The sequence below is a fragment of the Gymnogyps californianus genome, chromosome 8 (genome assembly GCF_018139145.2).
Source record: "Gymnogyps californianus isolate 813 chromosome 8, ASM1813914v2, whole genome shotgun sequence".
Lineage (NCBI taxonomy): Eukaryota > Metazoa > Chordata > Aves > Accipitriformes > Cathartidae > Gymnogyps > Gymnogyps californianus.
This window is the reverse complement of record NC_059478.1, coordinates 36,717,741-36,731,859: the sequence shown is the minus strand read 5'-3', so window position 1 is coordinate 36,731,859 and position 14,119 is coordinate 36,717,741. Positions and strand designations below refer to the sequence as shown.

At 46.4% G+C, this 14,119-nt stretch overlaps 1 protein-coding gene across 1 annotated transcript in view; it reads left to right on the top strand.

Annotated features, from left to right (window-relative positions):
* Positions 1-5,932: 5,932 nt before the first annotated feature.
* The window catches only part of ERICH3 (glutamate rich 3), a 45,407-nt gene continuing 37,220 nt past the window's right edge, over positions 5,933-14,119 (top strand). Inside the window, 1 exon segment of the mRNA XM_050901083.1 lies at positions 5,933-5,973. Within this exon segment, the coding sequence (XP_050757040.1) occupies positions 5,954-5,973 (20 nt within the window). The 5' untranslated portion in view covers positions 5,933-5,953.

Genomic DNA, 14,119 nt, shown 5'->3' with positions numbered 1-14,119 from the left:
GAACAGCCATTCATTTCTTCTGATGTTTTGCTTAATCTAAACTAAGAAAATAATTGGCAAAATCTTTTGGAATGTCTGGATTTCTCCTCTATGTTTGTGATCCCTTTTTAAAATATTGAGGTAAGAGAGGGCCCCACAATCTGTCTCTTCATAAGCCTCTCGATCAGATCTTAACAGTTTGTTTTAGTGCTTAATCGACCACAATTGTTCTGTGTGTGGTTGGGAGAAATAAAATCCTGACACACTACTTGTCTCTAGAGCCTGAAATTGATTAGTTATTTTACCTGTGTGTCCTCTAGGAACAATTGGCTCCTTTCAGAAAATTGAGACACTATTCGTGTTGAACTCTTGCTGATATTTGAGTGTCTTCGTTGTACTTGGCAGACATGTTTAAAACAGAACAAAAACCTATGCCTGATCTCTGGTTTTGCACGGCAGTTTTATGGTGGTGTGTGTTTTGTTTGTTTGCTTAGAGTAGTTGGAATTGAAATATTTTCCAAGCTTGTAGACATGTTAGCATATAAATCCTAGGTATACTAAAAAAAGTGGTAGAAAATTGTCACCTTATTTACACAGAAAATGTTGCAGGTCATAGCATCTGTCACCTGTAAGATCCTCCTCCTTGCCAAGTGACTTCCCCTTGGAGGACACCAGGAATAGTTGGATCATTAGAACTCATGCAGTGCCAGCTTGTTTAAAATCTGTCTCAGAAAATACCCAGTCTTTCTGCTTGATTTTTCTCTTGTGCATAGCTGTGCAAAGAGATGCAAAATACTTGCTTGGAAATGAGATAATATAGCTTTACTTCCTCCCGCTCTCCAAGTGCAGTCTCAGTAGACCCGGAAGTGGGTCCTGGGCTTCATGTGGTCTTTTCCAACAGCCACGTCTCCCTTGTGCTATCAATCCTAAATGGATGAAAATATTTTGGCACCTTGTTAATGGAAAGTGGATGATTTATGGTAAGTGGATGGAAATCAAGAGATAATTTTCTTTAGAGCTCTAGCAAAAAGACTTGGTTTTGTGTCATTGTAGTTGATTTGGATAACAATAGTTGAAGTATCACGGAATTGTAGAATGGTTTTGGTTGGAAGGGACCTGTTAAGATCACCTAGTCCAGCCCCCCCGCCATGGGCAGGGACATATTTCACTAGATCAGGTTGCTCTAAGCCACATCCAGCCTGACCTCGGACACTTCCAATGATGGGGCATCCACAGCTTCTCTGGCAAACCCGTTCCAGCATCTCATCACCCTCATCGTAAAAAATTTCTGCCTTAGGTCCAACCTAAACCTACTCTCTTTCAGTTTAAAACCATTGCCCCTTGTCCTGTCAATACAGGCCCTGGTAAAAAGTCTTTCTCCATCTTTTCTTATAAACCCCCTTTATATACTGAAAGGCCGCCATAAGGTCTCCCTGCAGCCTTCTCTTCTCCAGGCTGAACAACCCCAATTCTCTCAGCCTTTTGTCATAGGAGCGGTGATTGTTGAGTACCTCAACCATCTCCATGTCGGTGGTCACCAGCTCTCCTGTCTTATTTACTGGAGGTGGTACATTTTCTTTAATCTTCCTTTTCTAGCCAATGTATCTGTAAAGGCTCTTCTTATTATTCTCTGCATCCCTCACCAAATTCAACTCCAACTGTGCCTTAGCTTTCCTAATCCCATCCCTACACATCTGGGCAGCATCCTGGTATTCTTCCCAGGATACCCATGGAAGTACGTGTGCTCATGCTACTTCAGATCTAGCTAGCACAGTTAATGAGACTGTTGGGAACTGTTCTTTCCCCGGTTGCATGTTGTTATTTTCTAATTTGAGAGAACGTGAGATAAAAAAAAAAACATTGGTATTTTTCTAAGTAACTGAGTATAGATACTAATCTTTATCATATTTTACATTTTAAAATTAATTCTAATGCTCACACTCACTTTTGGGTTAGCAATCAATGATAGGAAAGACTGGTGTCAGATCTGTTTGTGGCATCTGTCCCTCAGTTACACCTAGATTAACGTTTTCTTTTTATTAAAGGCACTAGTAGGGTCTCATTGGGTAGTATTTTCATCATTTCTCTAAGCTGGGAACTGAGGCTCAGGTCTGAGACAGGTGACATCCTGGAGACAAATATTGTGCAAATTGTAGTGCATTGGGGGAGGAAATTAGTATGGTTTTCAAGAATATGAACTTGTGAGCAATAACCAGGCACATATCACAAAAAAGGAAAGAATATCTTTACAGTGAGGCTTATGAAACTAATTCAATTAATACTGATGATAAAAGGCCTTAGTGTCAGATAGGGAAGGAATGTTTTTCTGATGCAAGGTTAAGTAATGTGAGGCTTTGTCCAGCACCAGGTTGGTCCCTGTGGAAGTGCGTCTCATCTCCTGTGTTTTAAATTAACTTCTTAGTAGATAGGAGACCACTCTAAGTTCAAGATTCAGGTTTGCAATGTCAGGCTTTTTCAGGTATGGAAAGGTCTCTTTTAATGCCATGTTAATTTGATTTGGGACTGCTACTCAAGTGATAATTTAAACTTAGAAGTGAATAATTTTTTTACCATACCATAAATAGATACACATCTCTACAAAGATATACATACTTTTTCCAACAATATTAATTCAGCAGGATTTAAGTAAGTATTTGTATTTCTGGTGGGGGTGGATGATGTTAAGATATTATAGCTTTAAGTCTTGTTATTCAACACAGGACTAAAGGAATATGCTGGATCCCTGACTTAAGTCTCATTTCTTTCAAGCAGTGTGTCATATAATTGGTTTTGTGAACTTCTTCAGCTCCATCTTCTAAAGTAGGTAGACCACAGTACTGTTTCTTCTGTGCAAATGTAAATGTGAGGTCATTTTGCTATTACACTGAGTCATTTAATTGTTTCTTGTTCTTGTAAACCTTAAAACCGTTGCATCAAACGGATTGTTTTGCCAGGAAAGAAGACTGAGTGTTCCTGCAGTTAATGATTTCAAACTAATATTTCAGTAAGTGCTTTTGAAAATAGTTGCTAGGGAAGAGAAGGATTAGGCAGACTCAGCTGTAGTAACGCATCAACTTGGTACCCTGCCTCCTAGCCCCCCCAGGTGTAGCAGGATACCTCGTACCTCGGGCTGTGCAGGTGCCCCAATGGATAGCAGCTGGTTTCCTGGTATGTTGTACTTTCCATAGGAGGAGGGAGCTGCGTTTCTACGTAGTCCGAATTTGAAGGTTTAAGAATGATTAACCTAGTGTAAGTGATGTGGGTAGGTAGTTTCTTAGCTCATTATTCAGGTAAAAGATGCGGATTATTTCTATTCATGCAGGCAGAATGCAGGCTGGGGCAGTGATGGCATGTAGGGAACCTGTGATTCCACTTGACAACACTTAGAAAAAGTAAAACATCTCTTAATATTGAGTTAAGAGTTACAGTTAAAGATGGATATGATTATGGAGTTGATGTGCATATAAAAATACACAGTTTCAACATATGTATGTTTTAAAATATTTAATTCTTTTTAATTTGGCCTTTGGTCAGAGGGTGTTATGTGAATGAGAGGCTTATGATTTACAGTGACTCCTTTCTTGCTTGGTGCTGCCTCTGCATTGTAGCTAATGCTTGGAGATGAAATTCAGAGCAGAGTTTTCTTGTCTGTCTACGCATCACTGCTGTTAACAGGGTAGTGTTTGTTACGGGGTTTCTCACCAGAAGGTGTCAGAGTAGTAGTTCTATTTTTACTACATTGCCGGCTTGTCTCTATGAAGGTAACCTAGCAGAATAAGACAGCATAACTTAGACTGCTTCCTGAAGAAATGTAAAATAACATTTAATTCTTTTGTCCATTTTTTATGTATCGTCCAAATGGAAGGGGTTGTTTTAATTTTGGAAAAAGTAGCGTGAATAAGAATAATGACATAGCACTGAACACAAAGTGCAGGAAGGAGTGAGGAAGCTGCAGCGGGTGCTTCCAGGCTGCGGGCAGGAGATACGTATTTCAGAGACCCGTGTTGTATTGCTGGTGTTGTTGCAGAAACAAGGTTGGGCTCCAGCTGGTGGGTGTAGCTGTAGCAGTGTAAGGGCTCGTCACCGCTGTCCTGCTGAAGGTGGGGGCATCGGTTTGCCCGTGACTCGGTTACAGTAGTCCGAGCCTTGCATATTAGTGCAAACCCACCTTTGCTGTGATCTGCAAGGGGGAATGGTTGAGGTGTTCATGGGTGTTCCAGGCTGTGTTCTCTGTTAGAGGGACACTAATGTCCAGCGGAGGGAAAAATCATCTTGGCTGGGTAACTTCTTCAGCTGCTGCAGCTGAATTTCTTAGAGCTGTTATTTGTCACGTTTCTGGCCAGTCTTTCAGGTGTATCTGATCTCTGCAAGCCACCCATCCAGAGAATCTGTCAATCTAGGGAGTCCTTGATTCAGCTGTCCTTTTAGGATATGCCGTCCCCTTGGCAGAGCAGAGAAGGATGGAGGAAGAGGACGAGGATCACAGGCAATTGAATTAGGCAGAATAATTCTGTCAGGTTGTTTATTTTTGAGTAACTTGTCCTGATTTAATCAGATGGGCTTTCTGAAGCAGTGGTTCCCAGCGGTAGTCTGCTTGGTGCTGCCGTGGGTGGTGGGAAAGGTTGCACAGGCTGTGACTTTTGTGCTGGGCTTTGCATAGGCAGGCAAGGTTTGGGGTTCAAAGTGTGCAGTTGTGTACACGTGCCACGGTCTGGAAACTGCTGCTATACATGTTTCTGAAACAGAAAAGAGTGGAATTGTTCTGAAAAGCAGCTCCTATTCGTTAATCTCATTGTGCCCAAAGTAAATGCTGCCTGTGCTTTCTAGTCGTTAAAAGTATTCCGTCTCCATTGTAATCGTGTGGTCCCCTGTGTGTATTCCTGACTTCTTTGTGTGCTACAGCATGATAGACTAAGTTAATGAGACTTTAATTACAGGGTTGGGGAGATAAAAAAATCAAGAGGATATTGATGTTCTTGATAGTTGCTTCCTTTACAAAAGAGAATTCAATATTAAGTGCAGGTAGATCGTGACACAGAAGACCTGGGGACAGTGGAAGTCTTTTAATGTTTTGGAGCGAGTGCGTCAGAGAGGGAAGGCTGTCCCTGCGCTTAGTCACCTTGAGGATCTCCGCTCAGTTCAGTTGTACTGTGGCCCCTCAAAGCATTACCTGTGTATTTGTGCTTCAACTTGAACTCACAAGAAGTGAAGGAAGAAGGGCAAAACAGGAGCATGGAAGGGTGATTGTATCACCTTTATTTGAGTAAATCTAGAGTTCAGTGAGATGCATACTTTGGAGCTTTCCTGTCATTTGTACTGAAAGGATGGAAATGGGGATGGATATTTGAAATGATTGTGCATCCTATCAGCTCTTGTGCTGTATGTTTAAGTTCATAGGTCTGTGTTGTATCAAAATGCCCTCTCCATCTTTTCCTCCTCCCCCCCCCCCTTTTTTTCCCCCCTTTTTTCCGTTCCCTGAAAGCTTGGCGTTATTGCAGGGCAAGAAGTACCCTGCAGCCTCTCCCGCCCGTTCCGAGCTCAGGCCGCCTCAGCCCGCGGGCCGCAGCTGCGGGGCTGGCGCCGGCGAGCTGTGCCGGGGCTGTTTTCCCCCGGCGCTGCCGTGCGGCCCGGCGGGGCCGGGTGCCTCAGCTCCAGGCGGGGAGGTGACGGCGGGTGCGGCTGGCCGGCGAAGGAGCGGTTCGGGGGCGCCGGGCGGTGCGCGGGCAGGGCCGGCCGGGGCGCGGGGACCCGCCGGCGGCCCGGCCCGGCCCCTCAGCCCCGGGCGCAGCGGGACCCCCGCCGCCGCCGCCACCCGCGCGGGCCGGGCAGCGCCGCCGCCATTGGCAGCGGGGAGCCCCGCCCGCCCCCGCAGCCGCCCCGCCGTGTCCTAGCGACGCCCGGGGACGCGGCCGGCAGCGCCGGGGCCGCGGGCAGCGCCAGGCCCCTCACGGCCGCCGCCCGGCCCGCCGCCGCCATGAGCGGCCCGCAGCCGGGGTGAGTGGGGCGGACGGGGGGGGTGTGGGGGGGGCGCGGGGGTCCCGGGGCCCGGCCGAGCCGGTCCCTTCCCCGCGGCGTTGCCCCGCGTCCCTCGCCGTCCAGCCGGCCCCGAGCGGGGCTGGCCGGCCGCCGGGAGGGCGGGTGTCGGCAGGGGGGCCGCCGTGCCGACGGGGTCCCCCCTCGTGTGCTCACGGGTCACCGCCGCAGCCCCGCAGCCTGCCTGGGATAGCGCGGCCTGGGCGGCTGCTCTTTTTTAAACGGTTGTTTGCCTTCGTAATTCTGCAAGAGTAACGGCATAGAATTAAGTGCCGCAAACGACTCGGAAGACCTGAAGGTGTTTTCCTGCGCTCCAGCATGGGCAGAACGGTGGTTTTGGATGTTACGTTTGTGTGGAGTCAGGCTGCCCAGCCCTTTGCGGCTTGGGAACCCGGGAGGAACCTGTCAGCCGGTGCGGAGGTGAGCGCTTGTTCACCCAGGTCCTCTCTGGATCTGAGAGTCCTCCGCCAAGGTAACTGCCTTATTCCGTGAGCGGGTTAGATGGAGCCACAGGGAACGGGGCCGCTGACTGCAGGCATTTCCCTTTGTTGTTGTCCGACTTCAGATCTGCAGGCTGTGAGTTTCAGAGTGTCTGAACTTCCCCAAGCTGATGTGAATTACAAATACTGAGAAACTCCGCAGATCTCCGTCTCCATGACAAAATTTGACACATCCTATTTTAGTGGGTGATGCTCTGAGTAAAGAAATAATAACGTAACTTGCTCATGGCCATACAACAACTCAGTAGCAGAACAGGAGTCTTTTGGCTCCCATTTCCGTGTCTAGTTGTGTTCAAGATTGGAACCTGTAGCACAATTTGATTATTTAAAAACCTTTGAAAAAGTGTTGTGCCTGAAAATCTCTTTTATGAAGACATATATAGAACTCCAAACAAAATACTTAAAACGTTGTTCTTGGAAGATTGTTTCACTCTAGTTGCCCTGTAAGGCACTTTTGGACTCTGGATGGTGTTTGTTAATTCAGTTTTTGGGAAACAATTATGCCATGGCTGACTGCATTCGCTTCACAGGTATTTCAAGGAATACCTCCAGTCTGCATCTGACACAGAAAACAGCGAAAATTACAGAGCTGTGACTTACAAAGAGCTTGCTGAAGTGGATGGGGAGAGGCCAACACGTGGGGTTTGCCTCTGCTCCTCACCCATTTCCCTTCTGGCAACGATCAAACAGTGCTAGCCTAGTACAGCAGCCAAGTGAGCCGTAGGATCACAAAATAATTCACTCTGGAAGAGACCGCGGGAGGTCTCTAGTCAATCTCCTGCTCACAGGGTCAGCTATGAGATCAGACCAGGTTACTTCATCCAGACGGATCCCGCAAATCCCGAGGGTGGGAACAGCACGCCCCGCTGCGCGCCGCCTCCGCTGCCTGGCCCTCCTCGTGAGGAAAAGCATTTTCGTTAGACCCGCCTCAGCCCCTCTTCTTTCAGCTTGTACCCGTTGTCCCTCCTCTGGCTCCGTCTTCTCCACACCCCCCGGGCCCTGGCAGGCTGCTGTGGGACCCCGGAGCTGCCCCTGCTCAGGCTGCGCTGCTCCTTCAGCCTCTCCTCCTCACAGGGCACCTGCTCCAGCTCCACCATCCCAGTGGCCTCCCTGAACTGGCTCCAGTGCCTCCATGGCTTCCTTGCACTGGGGCCCAAAACTGGACACAGCAGTGCACATAGGGTCTGACCAGTGCCAAGGAAAGGGACGATTGCTTCCCTCGTTCTGCTGCTTGTGCTCCTCTTAATTCAGCCCGGGATGCTGCTGGCCCTCCTCGCTGCCCGGCTGGCTCATGTTCTGCTTGTGCCTCCCAGGACCAGCCGGTCATTTCCAGCAGAGCTGCTCCCCAGCCCGGCTGTCTCCAGCCTCTGCTGTTGCATGGGGTTATTCCTTCCCGGGTACAGGACTTCAATCTGTCCTCACTGAACTTCGTAAGGTCCTGTACCGTGTTCAGGCACAGTGTTGGGCGAGCCGCTGTCTGCCTTCCAGAACATCATGACTACCTTTGGGTACAGGCAGAGCAAACTTATTTCTATCTGCTCGTTAGATCTACAGATGCCTTTGAGCTTGGTGACCATCCCCTGGGGCAAAGCATTTGTAAAATAAAATAACTCTCACTGAGTGTCTGGGCAAAGAATCCTCAGTGGTTTGGCTGTTAAACAGTCAGGTTAGACGAAGAGTAAGGAAAGTAGCATGAAGCTTTTGGAACAAAAGCCCAGGTGAGTGTGACCTGTGCGTCTATGGGGCAAGAGGCTGGTGGTCTCACTGAGGTCAGATGGCCGGGGCTGGAGGGGTCCTGCAGATATTTAAGCAGAGGAACAATGGATTTGGAGAGACCGTGGCCTCTCCCTTCCTTGGTTATCACCTGAGTAAAACTGTACATGTGCTTAAGGGTTTTGTGGGCTTGGAATAAACCAATTAATTATTGTTAGACTCCAAAGCCCCATCGAAATTTCAAGTCATCTTCTGACTCCAGTGAGTTTTGGTTCAGTAGTTGTGTTCCAGCATGGTTTCTCACAAGCACAGCAGCAGTAGGTGCAATCACCTACTTCTCGAGGTGAAGTCCAAAGGTGGTGCAGCCGAGGGGCGGTCGGTGGCCCAGCTGCACAGCAGCGGCTTCCCGTTGGAGGAGGAGGAGGGCCGTGGTCTAAGGCCTGTAGTCGGAAGGGTCAATTTACAGGCGTTACAGCCCTGTCTCCTGACAAAGCAAGAACCTCCTTCTGTGGAGACTGGGGGTTGTTTTCCTGGCTTTTTGTCTTCTGAATAGATGGCCCTCTTTCTCAGAGAGAGAGGAACCCAAGCGCAGCATAGTCACTGGCCGTATTCACTTGGCTTTAGCTTGGAGGCAACAAACAAAATAAGCATTTACACTGAATAGTGTAATAAAGGCAGCAGTTGTCTTCTGAATGCTTGTACTGGCAAGTAGATGGCAAAATACCATTCTCTGTGATGGAATTGTATCTCTTTTGATTCATAGGCCCACATGTGCCTGTTAGGCCATTCCCAGCTGGGATTCACAAAGTCCTTACCTTCAGGATTTAATGCCAAATTCCAGGTCTGCAGAAAACCACTTTGCCACCATCTGCTCACCTCTCTGGAGACCCTGACAGCATTTTTTTTGGAAGTGGGCTATGCTTCGTGGTGGCTGAAGAGTTTCCTCAGGGAGGGAACGGCAGACAGGTGCCAGATATCTGGAAAGTCTCCTAAGAGTAGTCTTTGCTCCCAAACAGAACATGCTGGGCAGGTGCCCCTGCCTTGTGGGATGCTGAGCTTGCTGTTTGTGGTTGACAGCCTGTGGTTAGATTTGTTCTGTCTGAAAGCTAGACAAGCCTTTCTTGTTTATGTCCCCAGCAGAAACAGTGCAAGATCCAGTAGCTTGTTGGAGTGAGGAATGGACTGTTTGACTGGAGGGGCAATAAACTCCAGCTGTAACATACAACACAGTGGCTGTAATTCCCTATGACTCTACCCATCAATAACTAAAGCTTTGGTGCGCTCTCAGATTATTTCTTTGGCGAGCAGTCACTGATTTAATTGCACTGTAAATTATTAACTGTGAAGATTTGCTTGGCAAAACTGATGTAGGATGCCTACTGTGACTTTGTCTTGATATACTTTCAAATGAGTAAGAGTGGTCTTAAAAATCATTGTGATGCCCAGCACTGGCTCTGAATATAGTGCATTGTGCACTGTAAGCTGAGAAAAACCAGATACTGTTAATAAATAATAGTGGCAACGATAATGCAATGAAAATCCTGTAGAGTACAGAGTTCCAAGTGGACAGTTCCTTAATTTACTGAAATCCCAGTTGTCAGCTCTAGTATGTTTTGTGTTTTGCATACTCTGTCATCTGCACAGCTGGCCTCCCCGCAGCTGCAAACTTAATTCTTCCTGGGCATTTTGGGCTGATGTGTGTTTTACTTTGGCCCTCAGTACATTTTTTTAAAGCAAAATAAATCGTGGCTCTTTTGGTTTCTGTGACTCTGTTCTGGCCGTTAATCTGGGTATTTGTACTTGCCTTATATTAATATATATTACTTTTGTTAATGGGGAAAAAAGCAGAGTTCGCTCCAGTGACAGCAGTTTATTTTTCTGAATGGGCAGTTAAGATGTTACCCTCGGAGCGTAAACGATACCGAAGCGTGAGTGGTCAGCACCCGGACTGCTGCTTGGCTCCGACGAGGGAGGGCCAAGCTGCCCACGCGAGGCACAGCCAGGCCTGGGAACGGGAGGCGTCTGCCGCCCAGGGTGTGCGTGGAGAGCAGGTACTCCACAGACGTGATGGTCTTTGACAGACGCTGTGCCCTGGGGAAGGAAGTTGCCTGGCTTCGTTTCCTGCCCTTCTGGTGGCCCAGAAAGTCTTTGGGTTGAGATGACTTCACTTAGGATAATTATGGCTGGCTTCACCTGATGGGAGAGCTTCTTGGCACCTCTTCCCCGCCTTGGCAGATCCGTGTTAACTGAGCTCCAGACGTTTGCTCTGTTTCAGTGGAACTGGCTAGTTAGTAAAAGGTATATGTAAATTGGGGATTTTTCCTTTTTCCTATGATATATGGTCCCTCACTTTAAAATTCTAGTCAGGTGAGAAGCAGAGAGATTTTTGATGGTGACCTTTTGCTTTTAGAAATTCGAAAAATGTGATCTCTAATACAATGTAAAGTGTATTCTCATCTCTGACAGTAAGCAAGATAAAGAACATTTGTTAAAAAAAAAGTGGACGCCCATTGAAAAGTTATTGTTAAACTAGGATGCTACTGTTTCGCAGTGACTCTGTAGTAAAAGTCCTATGTCTGGAACATCGCTTGAAGAATTTGAGGAGATTGCTTCACTTGAATCAGTCTTGATTGGGCATGAATTTGGGGAACTCGGCTCAAATTTAGATGCAAGTGAGGGAGGATTTTGAGCAAATTAATTAAAAAAACAATCAGGAACTGTGTACATCCAAACATTCTAAATAACCTTAAATATGAAATTACTGAACTAACAGTGATATGTAGTCGCTGGCTGTCATACCAGAGAAACAAATGTGATACTAATTTTGAGAAGAGCTTCAAAACTAGTCCTGGAAACTACAGATCAGTCAGTCTAGCTTCTGTGCCCGGAAAATTGTCTGCAATTCTAATAAACTAGAATTTGTAGAGAGAAGAATAAACAGGATAAACAGGCATAGAAAAAGGAGTCCCAGAAATATCCAGAAAAATGGACTTTTTGGACTTACTGTGATATGACCGTAACAAACATTTGTATAGTACTGTTTAAGACTGATGCTTTTCCTTTGCTGTATGTTTTTCTAACATGCATTTTTGTCGTTCTGTGCTTCTATCTGTTGTAGAGGATTTAAAGGTGACATTTGTAGTTCTTAAATATTTAAATCTCTGGAAGAAAACTTCTCAGACATGAACTTCTGTTATCCTTTTGTTGATAATATGTGCAGGAGCAGAGGAATAAATGAGACCAGTGGTCTGCTTTGCTGAAGAGCTTGTTTCTGATAGTCATCAAGTTAGGTAATTCATGACATTTCTCAAATAACTTGCTGTTAGGGAAACACCACAGAAGTTAGAGGTTGCATTATTCCGTGAAGCAAACAATGAACCCAAATCTGTGTTGCAGCAGTTCTGTTACTGCATCTCTCTGAATCACCTTCCTGTCTGTTTCACCCTTGTCGTTTGTAAGCAGCATTCTGAATTTTATCTCCAGGCATGATTTTGTGAGTCAGCAAAGACTGAAAGGCAGTAGCACTTGGGCTGCCGAGCGGGGGGAACGTGTGAGGATGCTGCTGGTGCCCTTTTCCCAACACTGCACACGTCTGCGCCATAGTCATCTGTTGGCGCAAGGGAGCACAAGTCTCATCTGAAGCTTAGGCCTGACGATAAGTTGCGTGCTTTTGAGTGAACGGCACAGGTTCCGTTCAGAGGATAAGGTCTCACCCTGGCTGCCCTTGGACTGGAAGGTATGCCTGCACCCCATCCGCAGGAGCACCGAATCGGTCTGATCCTTCGGTGTCAGTGGGATGCTCCAGAGGGATTTGGGCCAAGCCCAAGTGTAGTACCAATATGGTCCACTGCCAACTAAACTTGCCTAAAATCTACTGGGGGAGGGTGAACTGGTCAGCTGAAATAAGCAGGAAAGCTGGCAGAAGCTCCAGGTGAGCACAGACTTGCAGGGCCAGCCCCTGCTTACTGCACGAGATCTAAATCTGAGTTTGAGTCCGTGCTCGGGGTATTCTCCGTGGCTCTGTGCTGGTTTTCTTGACAACAGAGGCATTCACCTGGGCAGAGAGCTCAGGCTTCCCTTGGCAGTGCGGCTCTGCCAAAGCCCGGTGGATCCAGTTGCATTCTTTCCGGTGGTTTAATGGGTTTTGGTTCAGGCCCAAAACATTTCCTTATTTCCTCCAATACCCTTTTGAACTTTGAATTTAATTCAGCATTTTTGAGGACCAGCCTGTTCATGATTTAAATGAGAAAATGCATGTACAGAGACTTGTTTGAAACTAAAGTTGCTACATCACTGTGCTCGGGTGGGAGTTGCCTTTTAGCTAGTTATATGGTCCATGAAATATTAGATGGAAGGAAGTAAATGAAAAGGAATTGGATTGAGTTTCTCCTCTGCCTCTGTATGCAATTGCCAGGTGATACCATAAGTCAATAGTTAGCACAATTGATGTAATCTGGTGGTTGCAAATGTGAATGCAAACAGTGGATTAAAAAAGCAATGTAGAACTGTTGCTATAGTACCAGTGTTTAATGAACATGCATTACAGGGTAAGCTAAACTGTTTGTTTAAAGTTTAATTTATTGTTGGTAGGCTGCCTGTGAGATTATTGTGAAACCCCAGATAAAATTCCTGTAAATCCACAATCTCTTTGTGGTTTTGGATTTCTTTTTTTTTTAATAGTTCTTTCTTTCCTTGAGTATACTTTTGTGTGTGGTAACTCAGCCGAGCAATAGACATTTATCTTGAATTATCCCATCGAAAGATATGTAATAGAGGTACAGTGGCATTTAAATTTAAAGCCAAAGGAAACAAAAGAGATCAATCTCTTGTTGTGTAACTAAAACATATCCTGCCTAGAGAGCCTAAAGGTCAGGCTGAACATATAATGCAGTATGTATCTGAGTGTATAAATTTTACAAATGTGAATGGATTTAGAGTACTAAAAACTTAAGCCTACTGTCACTTTCTTTGTTGTTTGTCCTGTTTTCCAGAGGGTGAAGTAAGATAAGGTTGTGCTAAGAACTATTTAAAAATACATCTGCTAATTATGGATGCTTCAGTTTTTGTGTTCAACTCTCATATCTTGGGTTCAGTTTTTGGAAGCTCTGTTCTTTGGTAGCTGTGGTGATTTAGCTCTGTTGGCTTTCCAGAGATGCATGGCATTCCTTGGGTAGAGCAGAGGAGGGCCCTGCGTGGATGGTGTGCGTGGTCTGGTTCTCCACATTTGTTGGTCTCAGTTTTTCACCAATAAATAGAAGAGAGATGCAAGTTGTTCGCTTTGGATTGTTCAATGTATGCATTGAAGAGAATCTTTAGTATATTGACTTGGGAACTGGAAAAGACTTGAGAGGTTCTTGCATTTCATTTTTGCTGCTCTGGTTACAGAAGAGGACTTGTGCACCCCTACGTCAGGGGTCTTTAAGGGGAAAAGATCAGCAGAAAGTAGTCTAGCCCAACCGTTCTGGCCACTACCGCAGCGTAGTCCCAGGAGCCTTTTAGACTGAAGGGCGCTTCAGAGCCATTGTAGTACCGGCTGGCTGGCCTCTTTCAAATCTTGGGAGCGCAGTATGGCAAAAGAGATCTGGGGCTTCAGCTTTGACCTGCGCAGGACGATACTGAACCAAGTGGTGAGTTGTCCAGCGTCTGTGCTTTCCAGCCCGGGAGGGGCTGGGATCTTGAGAGAGAAGCACTGTCTCTCCCCACTCAGCTGTCTTCTGACGCCCTGCTTTGGATGAGGACTCGTTCCTGTCCTTCCAGCACAAAGCATACTCTCCACAGAAAGACCGGGGTGGTGAAAAGGCGGCAGCTTGCCGAGTGCCAGAGCAATAGCGTATCTGGATTCATGCGGAGAGATGAGTGTGCTCGCAGGCCTTTTGCGCAAAGTCTTTGGTTTC